This window comes from Mercenaria mercenaria, chromosome 14, assembly GCF_021730395.1.
Source record: "Mercenaria mercenaria strain notata chromosome 14, MADL_Memer_1, whole genome shotgun sequence".
Taxonomy (NCBI): Eukaryota; Metazoa; Mollusca; class Bivalvia; order Venerida; family Veneridae; genus Mercenaria; species Mercenaria mercenaria.
Window position 1 is genome coordinate 13,085,005 of NC_069374.1, and position 24,076 is coordinate 13,109,080.

Below are 24,076 nucleotides of genomic sequence, written 5' to 3' on the forward strand. Positions count from 1 at the left end.
TTATGCCCATGTTAGGGGGTCGGGGAGGACTCCCCCTATGGAAATGTTTGAAATACAGATCTGAAATGGTGACCTCTGGTGCATTGTTAGTATGAATATTTAGGTAATGGAGGGCCTCTGGTGCGGTTTCTGGGTCTAAATTTTGAGAGGTCATTTCTCAGCCAACTGGGGAGGGGGGGGGGGGGGGGCATGAAAAAATAACATTGTAATAAAAGTACATACAAACCCTTTGTAAACACTTAAAACTGATATTTGAAGAAGATATACTATATAATCTTTCGTTGGTAATCCTTCCAACTTGTTCTATTATCAAATGTCTTCTTGGAAGAGTCTTAATCGATAAAGCTAAATTGTAAGATAATGGCCGTTTTAGTGTGAGATTTTCTTCCATAAAATGTCTTCTTTCTGAAATAAATTGTACAAATCCCTGTATATCATGAACCTATTTCATCAAATTAAAACGTCTGTATAACCCTTTTTCAGAATCATAAATGTGTTATTTCTTTTATATTTTCTTCTTAATTTATGTTTGATATAATATTTAAGTTTTAATAGGGCTTCTTTTTATCTTTTCGTTTAATTATATTAATTTTCCTACTAAAATGTTTCAATATATTTATTTACAATAAACATGTCACGCATGATAGTATGTCTCTAAGTGTGTACTAAAATGATATGTCTATGTTTGAAATAAAATAGTTTCATTGTACTGTCTCACGTTATGTTTGAACCAGTTTATAATTTGAAAACATTTTGACTCCAAGGTTATAGACCAGTCTAAGAATGCAGCTGTGTCATTGTTCAATTTCTAGACTGAGCTCAGAACCAACTAATCAGATGCTAGGATTTTTAGACTGGTCTGCAAGTTGTGCCTCATATAATTTGACCACTGCGTCGATTTCATCAAGGAAACAAGTAAAAAAAAACTTTAATAAGAACGCAAAATACAAATTCGGTCGTAACATTTTATACATAAAAATATACATACTAGTGGAATAGACGCTGAAGAACGACACACTCGTGCAAAGTTTCATTACATTCTGTGCTATTTTAACAATAACATAACAAAAAAGAAAGTTTGGCCGGTTTTTATTTAAGTCACAACGACACAATTTACGTCATATCGCGAATGTACAGGATTTGATGGTGGAGGAAGATATGCCCCTCTTGACATTATTTCGGGCCCGTTTTGTTCCAGGCTAGAACCATCGACCTCCCATAAGTCAGCTGAGTGATTTCCTCCATGAAAGAATTCTACACCCCAATCTTACAATTACAGTCGTCGAACTTCGTTTGCTTGAACTCGGATAATTCGAACACCATCCATCATTCGGACTCATCGTCAGGTCCCGGCAAAATCCGTTTATAATGTTTGTTTGATGGCTCGAACTTCGGAATACTCGAACAAATTGCGAACCACTGGCACCAGATCAGAAAGAAAATGCCTCTGCACGTGTTATACCCTACACCTAGGTATACTATAAGAACTTATAGTATACCTAGGGGTAGGGTATAACATGTACAGTTGCATTTTCTTTCTGTTCTGGTGCAAGTGGAGTGAACGAAATTTCACTGTAATTATAAGATTGAAATGTAGTATTCTTTCATGTGAGGAAATCGTCTAGCTTTTTATTTGCTATCATTCTTGCAAGTGCACTTTTAATATGGAAGGGCATTGGTTCCAGGAACGGGCCATTTTTAACTATTAACTCAGAAAATCTGGACAAGTTCTCGAAATTTCGAACTAGTATCTCCATAATTTGGACTGATACGAATTTCGGCTAATGTATCTAGAAATTTTAACTTACCAACTCATAATTTTGACGTAGAGTATTGCTTCCTTATCCACAAAATTTGAACATCCATCCGTGTCAAATTCAAAGATAAAGTTTGTTCATGGCTGAGTACTTTTCCTAAACACCTGAGCTTGGCAGTCATTTCATTGAGTATGAAACTGGATACATCTACCTACACTTCATATATACTACTTGTATGGACCCAGCTCGTAGAGCCTTAAATAAGGGTCAAAACGTAAAATTGTATCGGCATATACATCGTATATAAAATTCCTCTACCCCATATCCGTGTATTACATATCATCGAATTTACTGCAGATTTCAAACTGTACCTATATGTCCATTATAGTACCTCTTAGCTACTTCAGGTACATGCCCTTTATTGAACCTATTACCAAATGTTCGTGTAACGTATGGCTAAACTTCCTTACCAAAGGGGCCCGAACTGGGACGAAAACATGGTTAATATAGAGATATAAAGTGCTAACGTTACCCGGTTACCTTCTGTGATCCTCTGGAGCTACCCAAGAGCTATCCATGGTACCTCATCTTTACCAGGGCCTATTTATTCTACACGCCCTTATGTTGGTGTGCGCTTCAGCGTTCTGTGCTTAGTTAAGGTCTTGTTGCACTTTCTCTTTATCTCTGTTATTACATGATGGATTTATTTGTTCCTCATTACTACCTGCATCATATGACATAATGGCCATAACGTTGACACCAATATTTCAAGATCTGAATGTTTTGATGCACTCTTACTCTCACAGTTAAATATTCAATAACTACTATTCTCCACATAATCATAAATGTAACTTAATGAAAAATGTTTTATTTTCTTTCAATAAACTAACTTATTGATGAATATTGTCACAATACAAATCTGGCACAGAATGATGGACCAGGGCCTCAAAGTATAACACGTCATCCTGCTTTCATCCATAAAATAACTCTGATTCACCTGAACTTTCTATATTAAGAAAAAAGGTTTTAATAATGTTGACATAAATGGTGCTCACTGAATACATTATGTGCAATACAATATTATTCTAATCATTGAAAAGGATATTTACACCATGTAAGCCATATTTTGTCTGCCTGGTCGCTTGTTGAGAAAAGTTTTTCTTTCACTTTGATAATTTCTTTTATGTTGGCTTAGTTTATTTGTCAATTTAGGGTTGTTTTCCCTGAACCTTTCAGGATATGTACAATCCCTTCACATGAACCTTTTCTTGCCCCTGTCTATCAGCCACATCTAGGGCAGTTATGTCAGAGGTATCAAGTAAGAGTCGCCCGGCATTTTCTTCTAATTATAAAATAGCTGTAGCATTTTGAAAATGCTAGCCCATACAATGTCAATATTCCAAACCGATTATTGTCTAATTTCCATCCAAATTGTATATTATTTGTGTTTCTAACATTTAGATATACTTTTTTTAATTCTTATAATTTTAATATTGAAAATGAGATTTCACAGCATTATGGCTGAACCTTTACAACACATGATAATCAAACCATTGTAAATATTTCAGAGATTTTCATTTAAAAAAAATCTGTATTATTTGGTGCTAACTCAAATTTCTCGCAAAATTAAATATATTCGTAGATTTCTAACATGAAAAAGCAGACTAAATGTAAATCAGTAATGCATATCTCTATAAACTGGACTTCAATATTGATCAACTTCTCACTTTTTGATTAAAATAATATGAAAAAAAAAGAAGAAAACTATAATGTGTAAACAAGCCATTCCTCATCTGGAGAAGGCATTGCAATAAAAACAACTCTTCTAAATGTGTATGCACCAAAATTCAAACAGTGATTTTTCTAATATTCGTCCATAGAATTAAAATGACACAAGATCCTTCAAAGTTTGTACTGCCATTTCTGCAAACCTTTAGAATGGTTACTTTACATATGCCAATGGCTCCACGTAACCCTCTACACACCATTTGTGGAGGAAAAACAGTTTTCTGCTTCTAAACCTGTTTGTATTGACATACACACCAGTTAAATCTAATTTCATCCAGTTTGGGATCAAATGTTTGCCCTTCTTGGTTAAATGTAGGTTGAGATAAGAGCAGCTGAAATGTAACAAAGTGTAGAATTTAGGATTGCCTCTTTTTAGAACCTTATAGAATAAATGCATATATATAAACAATGTCCATGAAAAGACTCAGACTAAGGCGGGTGCCAAGGGTGTGGTGGTTGCATGCTGGAAAAAATAGTCTGAACCTCTGCTCATCCATCTAAAATCACCAACTTCCAGATAAGACTCCCGTGTTTGGGTGCTTTACACCTTTCATGCTAAAGAACCAGCAAAGCTTCTACAATCCGGGCATATTCAGTATCTAACTTGCAACTAAAATGACTAACATTCTTACTACACAGATGATATGCTCCTATGTGTTACTGTTGGTTATTACACGTACTCTGTAACTTAAACCATACACACATACCAGGCCTCTCTGGCCAAGTGGTTAAGGTCGCTGACTTAAAATCACTTGCTCCTCACCAATTTGGGTTCGTGCCTCACTCAGGGCGTTGAATATTTCATGTGAGGAAGCCATCCAGCTGGCTTACGGAAGGTCAGTGGTTCTACCCAGGAGCCCGCCTGTGATCAAATAAAGCACAGAGGGAAAACTGGGGTCTTCCTCCACCATAATAACTGGAAAATTGCCATATTTACTGTCAGTGCTACGTTAAACAAAAAAAAAGTCGAAAAACAAAACATACACACATACAATGTACTGTAATGCAGGAGTGATTCCCCTTGCAGAAACTGAAATAGAGGCAATCCAGCCAAAGTCTGGTTATTCTTTCTATCAAAATTTTCATGTTATCTTTTTAAATAAATGTCTCGATATTTACTTAGGATATTCTCAATTTGGATAGAATCTGAAGACATTGCTGTAACTTTTATTGCCAAGACATATCCAAAATTATAGGAATTCCCTAAAAACATCTTCAGGTTAAAGTTATGAAAATCCTATAATGTAACAGGCTGGGTGAACAATAACAATTATTTTGAACCATGTATTTCAATCAAGGTAGAGTTACATCAACCAAAAATAACAACCCAACAAGAGGGCCATGATGGCCCTATATCGCTCACCTGTTATCATTGCACTTGAGGACAAGAAGGTCCTCAGAAAAAATATCTAAGTCCAAAGGACAGGAACAACAAAGGGAAGAAATTAAACCAAAAAGAAACAAAAATTCTTACAAGGTACAGATATGTCAAAATACACCTAAAAATTGGAGGTACCATCCATGTTGTACCACAGAAAAGTGGTCTCAGTTTTTCCCTACGGCCAATAATAAAAAAGTTACTAAAAACAAGCTATTTATAGTAACGTAAAAGGGAAGTAATTAAAAAAAATGATTGTAAGTTAACAAAAGAAGGATCTGCCAAATAAATCTGTTGACATAAATGAAATTTCAGATCAGTATCTTCATTAGTTACGGAGATATACCCATTTTAATTTGAAACAAAGGGAGGTAATTTGACAAAAAAATCAGTCCATAGTTATCTACCCTCATTGGCTCAGTCCAACTAATGACAATAATGAAATTTCAAATAAGTCCTATAAGTACTTACTGATATCAGGAAGGTCTAATACGGGGAGTAGAAACTCCGTATAAATCAATACATTTATCTGTATTATGCTGTCGTCCATACCTGTAAATATCGACCAGTCATTGGCGATCGATATTTTGTTTTCGCCACTATCGATTAGCGTGTAATTAGCATATTACCTCATGTTAATCATGGAGCTATAACACTTATTGTTCAAAGGGTTTACCAGTCACATGTTAAGTGGCGATAATTAGATGATCAGAGATTGATCTAAAGGGATTCTGAAGCAAAAAACAGCATGCGACTGCATGTGGTGATATGCTTAATTATTATGAATTAACTCGAGCTCACTTCCCTGAAGAAATATTTTACCACGTAACTTCAAACCTTTATCAAAGGGCCGATTTTTGTTGGATTTGAATAAAAAAAATGGAAAATAACAGAAAGCTGATACTTTTCTTAATCTTGTAGAGCCGTAATTATAATTATTGTTTATAATGTCAGATTTCTACATACAGAAACAAACATTCTTCTTGAACGTAGGGAATGTTTCAAACGAAATTGTTGTTTAAACTCCAAAAATTAGTTTAATAAATTTAATCTTAATACTGATGTGTGAAAAATACAATGTATTTAAATTAAAATAACAATATTTTTTTTTAAAAAAAGGCCGACAACGAAGTTACATTTAGTATTCCAAACTTTAAGATAAAACTGCAGAAAATCATCTAGGTTTAACACGCATTTAAATGGTGAAGAACAGAGCAATATCATAAACAAATATTTTCAGGCAACAGTTTACAGTTTTGACTTGCTATTTTCATTAAAATATGTCCTAATTTTTTTGTTCTAAATGCTCTGAATCAACAAGGCAAATATCATGTAAAAAACGACATCTTTCTCTCTGGGTAAGACAAGTCTAGATTTAGCCATTTTCACAGGGCGAAAAGTAACATTAATGTAGATATTTTCCATTTAAAAACAGATGCAGGCAATAATTTCATGGCAGAACTTTTGTTTTCAACCAAAAATTCAACAAATACTTTCCCAGATTTTCACTGAAAGGACGAGTTAAACTGTAAGGCGTAAGTGTTTGAGTAATAGCAGAATAACCTACGGCATACGCTTCGATTGGACGACAGCATAAGATAAGATAAATGCCGGTTTCCAGTCCCCGTATCAGTTGTTCCAGCTGATATAAATCCATTTTGATTACAATCAGGGGAGGTAATCAGATATAAAATAACTCTGGAACCTACGAATGGATCTGATTTGTCATGGAATCCAAGATTTATTGTTGTTGAAGAAATTTTGGAAGTTTGTATCAAATAAAACCATAAATGAAGTCTCTATATGGCTGCAAAAGCCAAAATAGCCAATTTTGGACCTTTAAGGGGCCATAACTCTGGAACTCATGAAGGAATCTGGCCAGTTCAAGAAAGGAACCGAGATCTTGTGGTGACACAAGTTTTGTGCAAGTTTGGTTAAAATCAAATCATAAATGAAGCTGCTATTGTGCAGACAAGGTTAAAATAGCTAATTTTGGCCCTTTCAGGGGCCATCACTCTGGAACCCATAATGGAATCTGGCCAGTTCAAGAAAGGAACCAAGATCATATGGTGATACAAGTTGTGTGCAAATTTGGTTAAAATCAAATCATAAATGAAGCTGCTATTGTGCAGACAAGGTCAAAATAGCTAATTCTGGCCCTTTCAGGGGCCATAACTCTGGAACCCATAATGGAATCTGACCAGTTCAAGAAAAGAACCGAGATTTTATGGTGATACAAGTTGTGGGCCAGTTTAGTAAAAATCAAGTTATAAATAAAGCTGCTATTGTGCAGACAAGGTCAAAATAGCCAATTTTGGCCCTTTCAGGGGCCATAACTCTGGAACCTGTAATGGGATCTGGCCAGTTCAAGAAAGGAACCGAGATCTTATGGTGATACAAGTTGTGTGCAAGTTTGGTTAAAATAAAATCATAAATGAAACCACTATTGTGCAGACAAGAAATTGTTGACGGACGCACGCACGGACGCACGAGACGGACGCATGGACTGACGACGGACGACGGACGAAGGGTGATCACAAAAGCTCACCTTGTCACTATGTGACAGGTGAGCTAAAAATGTCATTATAACTCAAAACAAAAATCCTTTACTGGTACTTTTTTCAATACTTTATTCGTTTCTTCTTTGTATCACAAAATTTCTTTAACATTTAAACAAACACAATATAAATAAGTGTTACAAAAAACTACAACTTTTATCTACTTTTCTTCTTGTGGTGCTATAGAAAGCTGGGCTCGTACTCATCAAAGTTACAAGTTTGAAACTAAGAATAAACTAGATGCCCACGGGCAACGTGTTGAGCCCGCCCTTTGACCCATAACTGTGACCTTGACCTTTGAGATAGAGTCAGTCTCAGTGAGTTAAACACTCACGCAAAATATAAGCAAGATTCCCCAATGCATGTCAAAGTTATGGGCCGGATAAGATCTGACATGACCTTTGACCTCCAACTGTGACCTTGACCTTTGAGATAGGTACCTGGAGTAAATATAAACAAGATTCCTCAATGCATGTCAAAGTTATGGGCCAGATAAGATCTGACATGACCTTTGACCTCCAACTGTGACCTTGACCTTTGAGATAGGAACCTGGGGTTTGCGCATGACACTCCCTTTCACTGAGGTTAACATTCATGCCAAATATAAACAAGACGGACAAACAAATCCGTACAGATAGAAGCGCAGACATACACCGAACAGTCATTCAGACAACTATTTCTTGCATACCAGACGGGGATTTCCGGTATTTTTACCGGTGCTGGAAAAATCCATCTTACACCCCGGGGTGTAAGATGACTCTCGTGCTTTAAATGACGTATTACGAACTACATATATGTAGAAGATTTATGTAGTTATTTATATTTTATTTTGAAAAACAGAATAAAAATCCAATACCTTGACAGTTCCTCTTTGTTCCTGATAGTATATTTCTCGATTCAAAACACGTTATTTTATCAAAAATTCATAACGTTACGCTGGAACTGATAAAACAAAACCGGAACTAAACATTGTTATTTGTCTTTGAAACGTCATGACGTCTTTCCTGTTTAAGGACGTTGATTTCCCGCGCTTTGTTTAAATACGCTGCTATAAGAAATAGTTCTAAAAGGAAAGCCATTCGACTGATTTTATTTTTATTATTTTATCTTGATATCGGTATGCAAGAAAAAGATTCTGTCACTGGTTATAAGTGCAGATGGGAATATCCGGCTCTAGGGTAACTGTTTAGCCGGTAACTCGGCAGGAACCTCGTTACCACCTAAACAGTTACCCTCGAGGCCGGAAATTCCCATCTGCACTATAACCAGTGAAAGAATCTTATAGTCTTCGCATCCGCAAGCGGGCTCGACAAAAATGCCAATTACTGAAATATAATTTGCCCCATTTTTGTGTACAGCAAAGTCTGTAACTGCAGACTGCATATTCATGTAAAGTTTCATTACAGTCTGTTGTAATTCATCTATGATGGAGCAAAACAAAACTTTAACACACTTAATGTTGATGAATATGGGCCCAGCTTTTCCTAGCTCGCACGAGTTATTCTAAAATCTTCATTTACATAGAATTTGTAATATAAAATAAATATTCAGGTTTTAAAAAATACAAAGGTCGAGAAATCTAGCAATAAATTTTCTATCTAAACTTCATGCTATGTTGATGTTTTTTGTTGGGTTTGACATCACTGACATTACAATAAGGTGACATTCAAGCTTTTCATGGTGGAGGAAGATCCCAGGTGCTCCTTTGAGAATTATTTCAGGCAAAGGCAGGCTCATGGGAAGAACCAGAAATATTTTGTAAGACAGCTGAATAGTTATTTCATACCAACAACCTCCTTCACAAAACACACAAAAAACCCTTTTGAATTTATTTTAGTTATATTCATTTTCAATCAAGAGCATATACAGCGTAGGTGTTAGTCTATCTCTAGAATATAATTTATGTGGTCAATATCTGGCATAACTTTCATATCAGCTTGTCATAAATTAAGAATTACTACTAACAACAACAATACCAAGAAAAGAAAAATCTTGTTCCCTTATAAATGTCTACATATAAATTGTTTCAGTACATCAACTTTAAGAATTGAAAAACAGCAATACAAATTATATGATTTGTTCTTTTGCTGAATTCTACTGTGCTTCTTGAGTAATGCAATATTTCAGCTGCAGAAGTTATGCATATTTTTCAATACAAATCTAATAACATATAAATATTGTCCTGGCATCCAAACACGACTAAGATACTAAATCAAGTAGCACCACAAATTTTAAAAAACTAGAGCTGCTTTTGAGAAAAGCGCATGTCTCCCACAACTGCCTAATCATCTGTATAGTTATGTATCTGAGTCAACCATGCACCAATACATGTATTACTTTGACTTAAAGAGTGTGGACAAGATTTGTGACAGACGGACAGACAGACAGACAAACGGACACACACACAGGAGACAGGAGTAAATCAATATGTCTCCCACACCACTGGTGGGAGACGTAACTATTCGGTATTTGTCATTTTGCACTCTTCTACCATTTTATTGCTAAAGCATTTGTCATCTTTTCCACTTCATGATACTGTGTACGTAACATCTGTTTACACTTTTCACTGTTTGTCCCACCTAACCAGTCTGCATAAAGATTTTGAATATCAGACTGTGTCCAAGGATTTACAGTTCTTACTGAATTATAAAGTTCTGTCACTGCAACCAGTCTCTCTTTTGGAGTAACCTCCCCTTCTGGCCTTATCTGTCCTCCTCCATTAGTACAGCCTGAAGGGCAGGCCATTATTTCAACAAAATGGTATGGACACTTTCCACGTTTGATTTTTTGTACTATATTTTGAATGTTTCTAAAACCGTATGCAAGAGCCATTTTGATTGGTGGTTTGCCTTCTGTTTCTATAGTCACTTCTTGAAAGTCTTGATTTCTGCAGAAAAATATACAAAATATTATGACATACAGCAAATGGTCAGTCTTATCAAAAATATCAGTTACATGTTTTACATATCAAAATGAATCCCTCAAAACTTGGTAATTAACAGCAAATATTCAATAATTTCTTGTAAATTCAAGAGGCAATTATTCCGCTTAAATATTCTTGTCCCTTTTTATGTTGTCTTTTACATACTGTCACATACACACAAACATGTAAAGACTGCATTTGCGACAGACAAACAGTGGTTTTTATTCAGGTGGTCATTATTCAAAGATTAAGATACATGGCAGATGTCAAGTCTGATATGCCACTGATAGTCTTTACAGCCAGGTGGTCTCTGTTCAAAGGTGACCTTTAGCAATTAAAGGGAGATAATTCTAAATGTAAGACGGGTATATTATGGTCAATGTATACTGCACTTAATGTCCTCTATCACTGGTTGCAATTTGCATATACTCCCTACTGAAGTTTTAGAGTTATGCCCTGGACAAGAACGTTCAATAAAGGGAGATAACTAATAAAGGAAGAATGGTATAGTTATGGTTCTTGCACACAGCACATCATCATAGGTGCCAAGTCTTTTTGAAATCCAGCCATGAATGACAGTTACAGACTGGACAGGAAATCCTGATGGATATTCAATAATGGGAGATAATTCAAAAAGTAAGATGGGTATATTAAGGTCCATGTTCACTGCACTTCCTTTAAGTTTCATCTATCATTGTATGCAACTTGCATACATTCTCTACAGTTTTTTTTTAGAGTTATGCCCTGGACAAGAACTTTCAATAAGGAGAGACAACTCACAATAGAAGAAGGCCAGAGTTATGGTTCTTGCACAAAATAATCATGTCATGCTGATCATTGGTGCTCACTGCCAAGTGTGGGGGAGTGGGGCATAAAAATAACTTTTCAATCAACACATATGCACTGCTCACTTCTATATTTTACTGTTAACTTTGCGTTAGAGACCATCTGTGAACAGACACAACCTTACTTCAAAGGCCACTGGTTTTATAAAAAAAAAAACATTTTCAGTTTCCATTAACTTGTCAATAAAGACTTCCTGCACTAAAAGACCACTTCGCATTCTGAGCATGATCTTTATAATTATGTAGGGTTGCACAGGTTTGCATATTCATATATTCATTTTCAGGAGCATTCTGATGAGAGTGGCTTAACACTTCAGTCTCCACAATTCCTCAAGTGTAAGCTTGATATGATTATTTATTATTTATTTGGGTTTTACGGCGCACCAACACAGTATAGGTTATATGGCGCCAAACAGGACTACAAATTTTGGTTCCACATCTCATTTACTTTGAAATAAAAACATGAGGTATGGAATCAAAATTTGCATACCTGCTGGAATCACAGAGTTACTGCAAAACCAAGTGTTAAGACCCTATTAGGCGCCTCTTAAGATCATGCAAGGGTAAGGCAGTGGTTCCAATTCTTTTCAAGCTTGATATGAAGAAGGAATTCACACATTTAACAGAAGATGAAAATATTTTCTTTAAATTTAAAATAAATACAATTCAACAATAGGTGATGAAGTTACCTCAGTGTTTTATATTTGAGACTTTCAACAGTGAAACCAAGTATTTCCTCAGCAGCGTATCTGGCAATGTGTTCAAGATATCCTCCAGAACCGCCCCCGATGTGACTGACAATATCTGCACTTCCAAATCTGAAAATATTGGTAACAGTTAGTCTCTACAGGCACATACTAGAGCAAATTTACTACCAGAAATCAACCAATGACCTTTTTTGTGATACATGATAAAAAAATGTCTTTTCTAAGTAACAGCATTGATTTTGGAGAGCATTTGCAATGCATTTACTTCATTTTCACTTTTTCTGCTACCAAACAGTAGTGGCTTCAATTTTATTGCACATTTACAGCATAGGATAGGTTATACACACACAGGGCAGGTTAGATTTCATGCTAACAAGGCAGGCTAGATTTCACTCTCACAGGGCAGGCTAGGTTTCACACTCACAGGGCAGGCTAGGTTTCACACTCGCAGGGCAGGCTAGATTTCACTCTCACAGGGCAGGTTAGATTTCACTCTCACAGGGCAGACTAGATTTCATGCTAACAAGGCAGGCTAGATTTCACTCTCACAGGGCAGGCAAGATTTCACTCTCATAGGACAGGCAAGATTTCATTCTTACAGCATTTATAACAGTATTTAAAAAATTTTTAGATCAAAAACTGTGTAAATGTGAAAGAAACTGGATTTATTTATCTGACAATGTCATAACAAAGATGCTTATCACTATGTAAAGGTATTTTCCACACAAATGTATTGTAATCTCAATCTCTCTCAACTCCAGCAAGAAAAGATTACATACAGTTGACAACATACATAAAACCACGTTTTAACCCTTAACCAGCTGTATTTCTATAATGAACTTGTCAATCTTTCAATTTGGACAGTACCATTAACTGTTAAAAGGGGTGCATACCAAAAAAATACCGACTGAATGGTGAACAGTGCAGGTCATGATCAGACTGCACGGATGTGCAGAGTGATCATGATCTACACTGGTCGCAAAGGTAGAACCAATCTTGTCCAGCATGATAAGGTTTAAGGAAGAACTTCTTTTATTAAATGACCCCTTATAAATCCTACACTAATGTTAAACAACAACTTCATTCCACGACCAGCAATCACATTAAATGGGTCACAGCAGGAAACAGTCTGCAGAAGTATCTATTAAAGGACTATGTACCAATTCAGGTTGCAGCAACCGTCTAATTTGAGAGTATGTTTGCCAGTGTATACAATTAATATCTTTACAAGCAATTACAACAGTCTGTGGAGTGGGAGAAGTGTTCAATATCTTTGTAGTAAACCTGGGTTTTGGCACAGAAATATTTTGCTTTTTGTAAATATCTAAATAAATAGTTTAAGTTACCATGTTCTTTTACCATACATTAAAGAATACATTATGACGGAGCTTTGCTGAATATTTGACCCTTATTGAGTAAATATTGGTCGAGTTATTCCCAAAAATATACCTAAAAAACTCCCGACTTCGAGAAAGTTTATCAGCAGAAACCATTAAATGCTCCTAAATACATATTTTATATTTTGCCATGGTATTTCCACTTTCAATATATTGTAAATATATGTCTTAATATTTATGTAAAGTTTGAGGACATGACATAATGTAGCTTTAAAGTAATCTTGAAAAATCTACTTTGTTTACATTTTTGCTAGTCAATTTCTTATGTGACTAGAGCTGACCAATAAAAATATTTATTAAAAATATTTAGAGATATTGTTCAGGTCTGAAACTTTACTATCATGTCAAGGATATTAATTTTTAGTTATATGAAATTTTACAGATTTTTTAGAAGCCTTGTTCTGTTGTAATCCTATAAAAATGGCCCTTAGATGTGAAGACTGATTTTGGCAGCCATATTGGATATCTTCGGGAGAATTTGTGTGTCATTTCTTTGACACTTGATTTAAGTACATTTAAAGCATTATTTGTAAATTGAAATACACTGATAAGGTGTAGTTTTTCTTCTAGTTTGTGTTTATGTAATTGTCTTTTGATGACATTTATTCGATTTCTTGCATTTAGTGAGAAAAGTTTTACATATTTGGGAAAATGTCATTGACCAATCAGATTGCAGCATCTTTGGTGCTTCTCTATAAATATGGGCTTATCAGTTATTTCTTGGCTCTTCTAGTTTACACTTTTGGATTAAACACATCTCTTGGTTAAGAAATTATTGGAAATTTAGAGCCAATTTTAGGAACTTTGGACTTTATTGGGGAATAAATAGAAATTTGGAGACTAATTTATTTGCTTAAGAAAATTACTGTATTTGGAATACATGTAGTTGTGGAATTTTCTGATAATATTGACACATATCTTAATATTTTAACTGGTGTAATATATTAATTGTAGAAGTTTTACAGTTGACAATTTATATCTTTGTAATTGTGAATGTGTGGATATGAGAGCTATACAAAGAGCTATAAAAATAAATAGATTGGCAACTTGAAAGGCATATAGAGCAAATCTCGCCAACCTCCCGTGACAAAAAAACGAGATCTCGTTTACCGGAAGTGGCGCTTTCTCCACGCGCCATTTTGTATGCGAAAGCAATTATTCATCGGTAAAATAATTATCACCGTATGACCACGCTTCTTTCGATGGCAAAAAAACCCCGTGTACTTCGTGTCTTAAGACCATTTCACATTAAACTAATTTTGTTTTAGAAGCTAACATGTATTTTAAATGTAGTTTTAAAGGTACAAATTGTAACTCCATGCTCGCCGATGTTTGTTTTTAGTAAGATAACGCCGAATCACGCTCTGACACGAGCTCACGCGAGATTACAGCCAGTTGCCATTCTGTGTATTTTATACTTCTTTGAGCTATAGGACTTTAGATTTAATAGATTTATAAAATTGGACTTACTCTTGTGTTTTCATTTAATTCTACATAATGTGTTGATTTTCCCAATTTATAGTCCAAGTGGTGTTATAATAATTAAACGTATTACTACAGCACTTGGCATTATAATAACTTTGAAATAGCCCAGAAAGTGGCTTTATAAGGAATCTGGCTTTTCCTTGAATTAATTAAGCCAGTGGTGTCGGTCATCCTGAACATTTACCCCAGAACTCGAGCAATAAGAACATTGCCAACAACCACATTCGAGGTCCTCGTCGAACATGTAACCCCAGACCGGGGTTTACGACATCTTAAAACAAATCATGAACTTGAGACTATTTTTCAGGGAAAACATAATATTACGTCTTCCACCCCTTACCATGTAGAAATTGTAAAAGACCAAAAGTTAAGGGCCATAACTCAAGAAAACCACTGAACCATAATATTCCAATGGTATACACAAAATAGGCTTGGCAGTGGTACATGTAACTTCTGTGAAGTTTGGTGGAATTCCAACCAGTGGTATATGAAAAGTAGCAAAGATCAAAGAATTTGACAAATCAAGGGTCATGAAAATCATTTAATCTAAACAGGTTTGGTGAAATTCAGACTAATTGTATACAGCCAGTAATGTAAACACTGGAAAATATGATAAATCAAGGGCCATAACTCTGCTGAAAATCTTTGAATATGCCAATCCTATGTACAGCTATGCACTGAAAACTCCTGTAAGATTTGATGGAAATCTGCCAGAAGATGTAAGAGAAAATGCCAAAATATATAAAAAAAATGACAAATAAATGGTAACATCACTGAATCAGAATATGCCAATAGTATGCATAATAAGACTTGGCACTGATCATCATATACGAGAAGTGGCTAAAACAACATAAAATCTGATGAATCAAGGACCATAACTCTGCTAAAAAACACCAAAACAAAACATGCTTCAGATATGCACAACTAGGCTTGGCATTGATCATTTAAGTGAAGTTTGGTGTAATTCCTGTTGTTAGTATCACAGCAGTTGGTCGGACAAGGTAAAATACAACAAATCAAGGGCCATAACTCAACTGAAAATCATTAAACCAGAACATGTGGGAGGTATGTAAAACTTGGCTTGGCACTGATCACACCAGTAACATTTGGTGGAAGTCAGCCCAACAATATAAGAGAAGTGGCCAAAACATCATAAAATCTGAGAAATCAAGGGCCAAAACTCCAGAAAATCATCAAACTAAAAATGCTGATAACATGCACAAGTATGCTTGACAATGATCACTCTTGTGAAGTTTGGTATAAACCCGTCAAGTGATGTCGGAGCAGTCGCGTGAAAAACTTTCTGAAATACAGATGAACAGACATACAGCAATAAAGCAATATGTCTCCCCTACTTCATGTGGGAGATATGATATTTATTATTTTCAACATTTTTTGAGCATGGTATGTCAACAGTAAAACATCACGTCTTTCTAAATTTTAATGACCATCCACTTTTTGCCTATCCTCTGTTTGATCCCTCAATACAATGGCTACTGTACTTACAAGTTATCTAAAGGATGGTCTTCTATATCTGACAGAGCGGTGCCTTCCTTCTGTAGCATCAAGTCTACTTCACCTAAATACACAGATAAAATGTAGATACTGATTCACATACAAGTCATTTCACTTTATTTTCAAACAATTCTGGCAATATATCTTTTCTTTAATGAAAATAATTCTGGCATATGACAATGAGTTTCTGAAGAGATTTTCAAGATAACCATATGCAGTGATCTTGGAGAGAAGCAAGGTCTAGATTAAATTTAAACCAATTTATTGTTTGCACACCTCAACTTCAAATCAATGTCATATATCAAAGCTTTTGCATTGCTTTTTTAAATTTCAGCCATTTCTTACATGAACATGCAAAACTATAGCTATGATTCTGACCTTTTTTGACTGACAAAAATCAGTGTGATAGATACAGCAACGTAACTTACTGTCTGACAGACATTTATATTATTCACAGATAAAACACATTTGTGAAAAACTAAAAGACACAACATCTTCTTACAAGCTAATCATAAATGAAAACAGAAGATGTCACCAATATCCCATACCCAAGATGTGGTCTGCCCTTGTCTGTGTTCTTGCAGGTAGAGACGAGACCCTTGTGTATGACACATCTCATCACTCTTACTTGTTGTGTAAAATCTTATTTGAATCCAATGAATCATTAACAAGAGGACGATGATGGTCCTGAACCGCTCACCTGTCCCCACATGACCCAGTTTTGAACTGAGTATGATGTTGTTTTTTCTATCATTTGACATAGTGACCTAGTTTTTAAGCTCATGTGACCCGGTTTTGAACCTGACCTTGATATCATCAAGATGAACATTCAGACCAACTTTCATACAGATCCCATGAAAAATATGGCCTCTAGAGAGGTCACAAGGTTTTTTTATTATTTGACCTACTGACCCAGTTATTGATGGCATGTGACCCAGTTTTGAACTCGACCTAGATATCATCAAGGTGAACATTCTGACCAATTTTCATGAAGATCCATTCAAAAGTATGGCCTCTAGACAGGTCACAAGGTTTTTCTATTTTTAGACCTACTGGCCTAGTTTTTGAGAGCAGCTGACCCAGTTTCAAACTTGACCTTGATATCATCAAGATGAATATTCAGACCAACTTTCATAAAGATCCCATGAAAAATATGGCCTCTAGAGAGGTCACAAGGTTTTTCTTTTTTTTAGACCTACTGACCTAGTTTTTGAAGGCACTTAACCCAGTTTCGAACTTGACCTAGATATTATCAAGATAAACATTCAGACCAACTTTCATGCAGATCCCATGAAAAATATGGCCTCTAGAGAGGTCACTAGGTTTTTCTATAATTTGACCTACTGACCTAGTTTTTGAAGGCACGTAACTCAGTTTCGAACTTGACCTAGATATCATCAAGATGAACATTCTGACCAATTTTCATGAACATCTTATGAAAAATATAGCCTCTAGAGAGGTCACAAGGTTTTTCTATTTTAAGACCTACTGACCTAGTTTTTGAGGGCACGTGACCCAGATTCGAACATGACCTAGATATCATCAAGATGAACATTCAGACCAACTTTCATACAGATCCCATGAAAAATATGGCCTCTAGAGAGGTCACTAGGTTTTTCTATAATTTGACCTACTGACCTAGTTTTGGAAGGCACGTAACTCAGTTTCGAACTTGACCTAGATATCATCAAGATGAACATTCTGACCAATTTTCATGAACATCTTGTGAAAAATATAGCCTCTAGAGAGGTCACAAGGTTTTTCTATTTTTAGACCTACTGACCTAGTTTTTGAGGGCACGTGACCCAGATTCGAACCTGACCTAGATATCATCAAGATGAACATTCAGACCAACTTTCATACAGATCCCAAGAAAAATATGGCCTCTAGAGAGGTCACAAAGTTTTTCTATTATTTGACCTACTGACCTAGTTTTTGAACGCACATGACCCAGTTTCGAACCTGACCTAGATATCATCAAGGTGAACACTCTGACCAATTTTCATGACGATCCATAAAAAATATGGCCTCTAGAGAGGTCACAAGGTTTTTTTATTATTTGACCTACTGACCTAGTTTTTGATGGCATGTAACCCAGTTTCAAACCTGACCTAGATATCATCAAGATGAACATTCTGACCAACTTTCATGAAGATCCACTGAAAAGTATGGCCTCTAGAGAGGTCACAAGGTTTTTCTATTTTTAGACCTACTGACCTAGTTTTTATCGGCACGTGACCCAGTTTCGAACTTGACCTAGATATCATCAAGGTGAACATTCTGACCAACTTTCATAAAGATCCCATGAAAAATGTAACCTCTAGGGGTCACAAGCAAAAGTTTACAGATGCACGCACGGACGGACAACGGACGCCGCACGATCACAAAAGCTCACCTTGTCACTTTGTGACAGGTGAGCTAAAAAGCAATAGGTAAACACAAAGTGTTACAGACAGATGGGCAAACTAATAAACTGATGGAGAGTGTAATTAATGCATGCGTCCCTTCAATGCATTTTTACTTACCTGATGTTATAACACAGTCGACATCTCTCGTACTGTAAATATCACTGTAGAAATCTGGACGCGAAGCTTCCAATTTCTTATCAAAACAAGGCATCACACTCACATGGTATATCTGGTCTGGAGTTTTTGAAAGTTTCTTTGCAAAATAATCCTGAAATTTTATACACAGTAATTCAAAGTATGAACCTACTCTTGAGATGAAGATAACTTTTCCAAGAAAAAATTATATAAACTGCCAGGGTGATCACAGAGATTAGATATTAAAGAGTAAAATTTCAGAATAATTCCCTATTTAAACTATCCACTTCCTTAGCCATAACTTCATCACTGAGTCTCATATTTTTTTAATGAAAATACAGGATAATTTACAACCATGAAAAGTTTCATAAAAATCCACAAAGTTTAATGAAACTTTGTTTTTTGCAATAGTCTCTAATCGTTAAAACTGGCTGAATGCTCAATCTTACTATAACAACATAGTAACTACCCCACCTGTTCTATACTTTTTTTTAATTTTGTTATTTGTTACACTGTCAGTCAGTTAAACTAAATAGTGTTCCTGGAATCCTCACTAGAATATATTAAGCTGTTAACCCAACAAGAAATGGAAAAACATAAGTTACATACTTTAACAATAGATCCCATAATTTGTTGTGGTGACTTCACTGTACTGATGTACGGGAGGATATAGGAACCATGTGTCTTCTCAGCATAGCATATCCAACCTGATCAACAATATAAGTGTCTGTTACTGTAAGGGGACTTTGCATGCATTTGTCTATATAAACTAGAGATGCTTTTGAGAAAAGCACATGTCTCCCACAACTGCCCAATGAAAAATGACTAGTTTCTCTGGATGGTCCAGACAATTAGATGGTCTAGACGAATGGATCCAATCAGTAATTCAAGGGTCATAATTCAAAAGTACCTAAGCGGATTTGGCTAGTTATCGAACTTGGCCGAGGTCTTATGGTCAAACACATTTTGTTCAAGTTTGGTGACAGACACACACACAGACAGATAGACAGACACACAGACTGGAGTAAATCAATATGTCTCCCACACCACTGTGTGGTGGGAGACATAATTATGTACATTGCACTGGCTGGAAAAATTTTAATTTCATACCAGGAACATCATGTTGATAAAGATCATGATTTGTATTATCATAAGCACCTTGTTTTGTACAATAAAATTAAATATCACATGAATTTACAATTGATAGCAGATACTTTGAACCTTTGAAAATAATTCCAACCTCTGCTTTCACCATGGATGATATTACATTTCACGTTATGATCTCCAATTACCCTCAAATGTATAGGATACATCAAAATATAACTAAGAACTGTAAGATATTTTACATTATCTACTAAAACAACTTCATTTTATCGATTATGAGAACAACTACAAAACATAACAAACAGCAGAGATAATATATTCCTATTGTCAAAACTGGCAGCCATATTGGGGGGTTAAAGTTGCAGATTTCTAACAAAGATAATCCATAAAACCAACAAAATATAGTAAAGGTGAAAGGACACTTTTCATATGAGCCGCATCATGAGAAAACCAACATAGTGGGTTTGCGACCAGCATGGATCCAGACCAGCCTGCGCATCCGCGCAGTCTGGTCAGGATCCATGCTGTTCGCTTTCAAAGCCTATTGCAGTTAGAGAAACCATTAGCGAACAGCATGGATCCTGACCAGACTGCGCGGATGCGCAGGCTGGTCTGGATCCATGCTGGTCGCAAACCCATTATGTTGATTTTCTCATGGCACGGCTCATATGACTTTACATATGTACAGACTGCATATACAGCAACACTACAAGAACAGATTTTCATCAAGATGCAGCATTTAACAGCACTTTGAAAATTCATGTCTAATCTTTAGCAGATTTTATGCTTGGAACACTAGTTAAGAGCAATGTTACTCAGGTGAACAATAAAGGGCTACAATGGCTTTTTTCCCTTATACTGATTAGTCATGGTTGTTGCATTATATCCTATTTATCCTTTGTCCTGGTATTACCGGTGTAATTCGAATTTTTAACAAATGCACCATATGACGTCATGTCACATGCTCATTTGCATAAACATAAACAAAGACTCACCCTATCTGTCACTTGAATTCAGCGATAAATATGATCTTCTTAAGAATAAGTTTTGTCTTTTGCTTGTATAAACTTGTAAATAAATGCAAAATCTTCAAGACATTACCCGTGTCATAACATTATCCACTTGCAAACACTTGTTCTGCAGACTTCTGCTGCAACCCTACCTTGATCTTACAACCAGTGACAGGGTAAAAATCTCCTGCCAAAAATTTCATGGTTCATACACATTCTTTCAGACAAAATTCCCTGACATTTCCCTGACTTTTCCCTGACATGAAAGCATTTTTCCCTGACTTTTTGGTTCAGTACGATACAAACCAAGTCACCTAGTATGACTTTTGTTATCTTAAAATGTGCACATTTAGTGGTTCAATTTTAAATGAAAAATAGAATGTTGGCCTCCACCACCCCTACAGCCAACCCTTACCTCCTTTTTTGACAAACATTTACATTGTTTAATATTTTGTTTGTTTATTCCAAATCAACTGGATATGGAGCTCTGGTGATTATACAAAACACACTGGCAAGCAAAATGACATGAATTATCATGCATTAAAAAGTAATCAAATACACTGTTTCAAACAAACAAATGTTTTTATGTTATGACCAATAGACAATAAAGCAATTACTTTTGGAAACCTGAACATATTAGCCAAATCGAACTGTTTTTCTGAACATAGCTTTACTAAATTACATTAAAATGGAATTGTCATTCTGATTACCAGTTAAAAAGAGTAACATCTATAGGATATATACCATGCAAAACACCTTGGTAGCAAAAGCATGTCTTTAAGGTATTGTAGATAATATTATGTTCAATTTTATATATCGCACATAAAATAAGCCCTGCATAATTAAGTGACAGTATTGCATACTATTATATACAAGCAAGCTGAATATCTAGGGTCCTTCAACCAATCAACATTAAATCTAGTCTGCCTGCTCATTGTTAGTGGTTAGTAGTCACACCTGAAAGGTTAAAAAGCTGAACTGCATGCACCAAGCACTAGCCACATGCACAAGGCACCAGTATCACAAAAACATCCTTCTTCAAATATTGAAACTGTGTAAAATAAAGACCATATGTTTGTGTTATTGGAGCCTTGTATGTATATATAGTAATGGCTATGTGTAATGGACACTATACAGGAGAGAAGGGGATCGAATCATTAGATATAGCCATCACCAGATTTGCTCAGGAGGTAAGGGGTGCAAACCCCTTTCAGTTTCTTCTATATGGAATTTGAAAAATATGTAGAATATAGATATATGCATATAATTTAAAATTATGCTTTAATTGTTGTAAGTGTGATAGCTTTCATGAAAAAGGAAATATTTGAAGAAACTGCCTTAACCTTTACAAATTGTTGCCTAACCAGATCAGAAAATTCCCTGACATTTTCCTGACATTTTCCAAATTTCAAAATTTCCCTGACATTTTGTAAAATTCCCTGACAATTCCCTGACCTTGAAAAAAAATTTTTTCCCTGACTTTTCCCTGACGCGTATGAACCCTGAATTTTCAGTCTCCCGCCAAAATTAACTGACCTAAACTTCCAGTATTTTTTTCTTTTTTTTTTGTTGACAGATATTTTTTTTTCATTTTCACTGCAGCTTCAAACTCATGGAAATAATAAGTAAATGAACTATGACCCTAGTCTCATAGCCAAGGCATTCAAAGATGTGACTGTTAATGGTTATTCAGTGTCAAAGGCTGCCACGTTGCATTGAAGCCCTGAGATTTCTCTAAGGGACAGAACTTTGGGAATACAACTACAGACGCATTTTTTGCCTTTGCACCGGTAATAGCCAGGTGCTTGGAATTTCAAAATGGCGGACAGTGGTGTTATTTATAGAAACTTGGTAGATTGCCACGAGTAAGATTACTGAAATAATGAATGGGATTCATTTAATGAAGGGGTATGGGGAAACATGCACTTTTTACAATCTCTAATTATTTCAGGTTATGACTTGGCAACTGTCCACATGCTTGAGCAGATAGTCAGAACCATAGCAGTATACATGTATATAACTCACCTGGACAAGCTGAGGCCAACATGGGGAAGGCAGCAGGAGTAACCTCTGATTCTTTATACCGACTAACAAATTCCCGACAACTCTCTATCAGACTGAAGCCCCGTGCAAATGTCGTGTCTAGGATATAATGGACACCTGAAAGCATAAAGTCATCATAAAAGGTTTAAATACTTGAGAGCTACATTAGAACTGTTAGAAAATTCAGAACAATGAAATTTTTGAAGATTTAAGCAAAGTACTATAACAACCATTTCAACCTATATATAGTATGTGCAGTATGACTTTGTACTAAAATATACTATTTTCAGCAGGTATGTATTACTATGAATGGGAACTCTTAATTATGTGTGTATTAAAAAATATAGTGTGCATATCAAAAATATCTGTCTCTAACAAGTCAGCAGTTGGTGTTAATCATCAAAAACCTAAGACATTAGCAGGACCTATTTTTTTGTCTGTCATTGGGATGCACCCAAAAATGGCCAGTGCTACAGCTAACCATGCTTTCACTACATGTGATTACAGCTGAAACTTAAATTTTGTGATTTAAACATAATCCCTGATATGAATGGCTGTTTAGATGCAACATTTAACTGTTTATACAAGTTTAACTCTTTATGCAAAATGAATGGTAGGTCTATGTATTGATTACAGTTGTGCAATCTTGCAAGCCTGATGCAAATTATAGATTTTACCTCTGAACAATAGGAAGCCATGTATATGGTAATAACTGTAGTAGGGCTTATTAATAAATAGATCAGTTTTTGTCGGGTTTAAGTTTGTTTGTTTGAATGTTGTTTGTTTCGGTTTCAACAGTATTTCAGTTATGTAACGGCGGGCAGTTAACCTAACCAGTGTCCCTGGATTCTGTACCAGTACAAACCTGTTCTCCGCAAGTAACTGCCAACTTCCCTACATGAATCAGAGGTGGAGGACAAATGATTTCAGACACAATGTCTTTTATCAAACTGTCTCAGAGAACATACTGCCTCGCCCGGGGATCAAACTCACAACCCCGCAATCCTCAGATCTGTGCTCTCC

The 24,076-nt window shown here is 35.6% G+C and overlaps 1 protein-coding gene across 1 annotated transcript in view; it reads right to left on the reverse strand.

Moving 5' to 3' along the window:
- Positions 1-7,536: 7,536 nt before the first annotated feature.
- Positions 7,537-24,076, reverse strand: part of LOC128548371 (cytosolic Fe-S cluster assembly factor narfl-like) — a 31,177-nt gene continuing 14,637 nt past the window's right edge. The window contains exons 5-10 of the mRNA XM_053522967.1: positions 23,036-23,170; positions 19,506-19,603; positions 18,879-19,029; positions 16,345-16,417; positions 11,939-12,067; positions 7,537-10,368 (exon numbers count right to left, since the gene is read on the reverse strand). Coding sequence (XP_053378942.1) covers positions 9,969-10,368; positions 11,939-12,067; positions 16,345-16,417; positions 18,879-19,029; positions 19,506-19,603; positions 23,036-23,170 — 986 coding nt within the window. The 3' untranslated portion in view covers positions 7,537-9,968. The remainder of the gene's footprint in view (positions 10,369-11,938; positions 12,068-16,344; positions 16,418-18,878; positions 19,030-19,505; positions 19,604-23,035; positions 23,171-24,076) is intronic.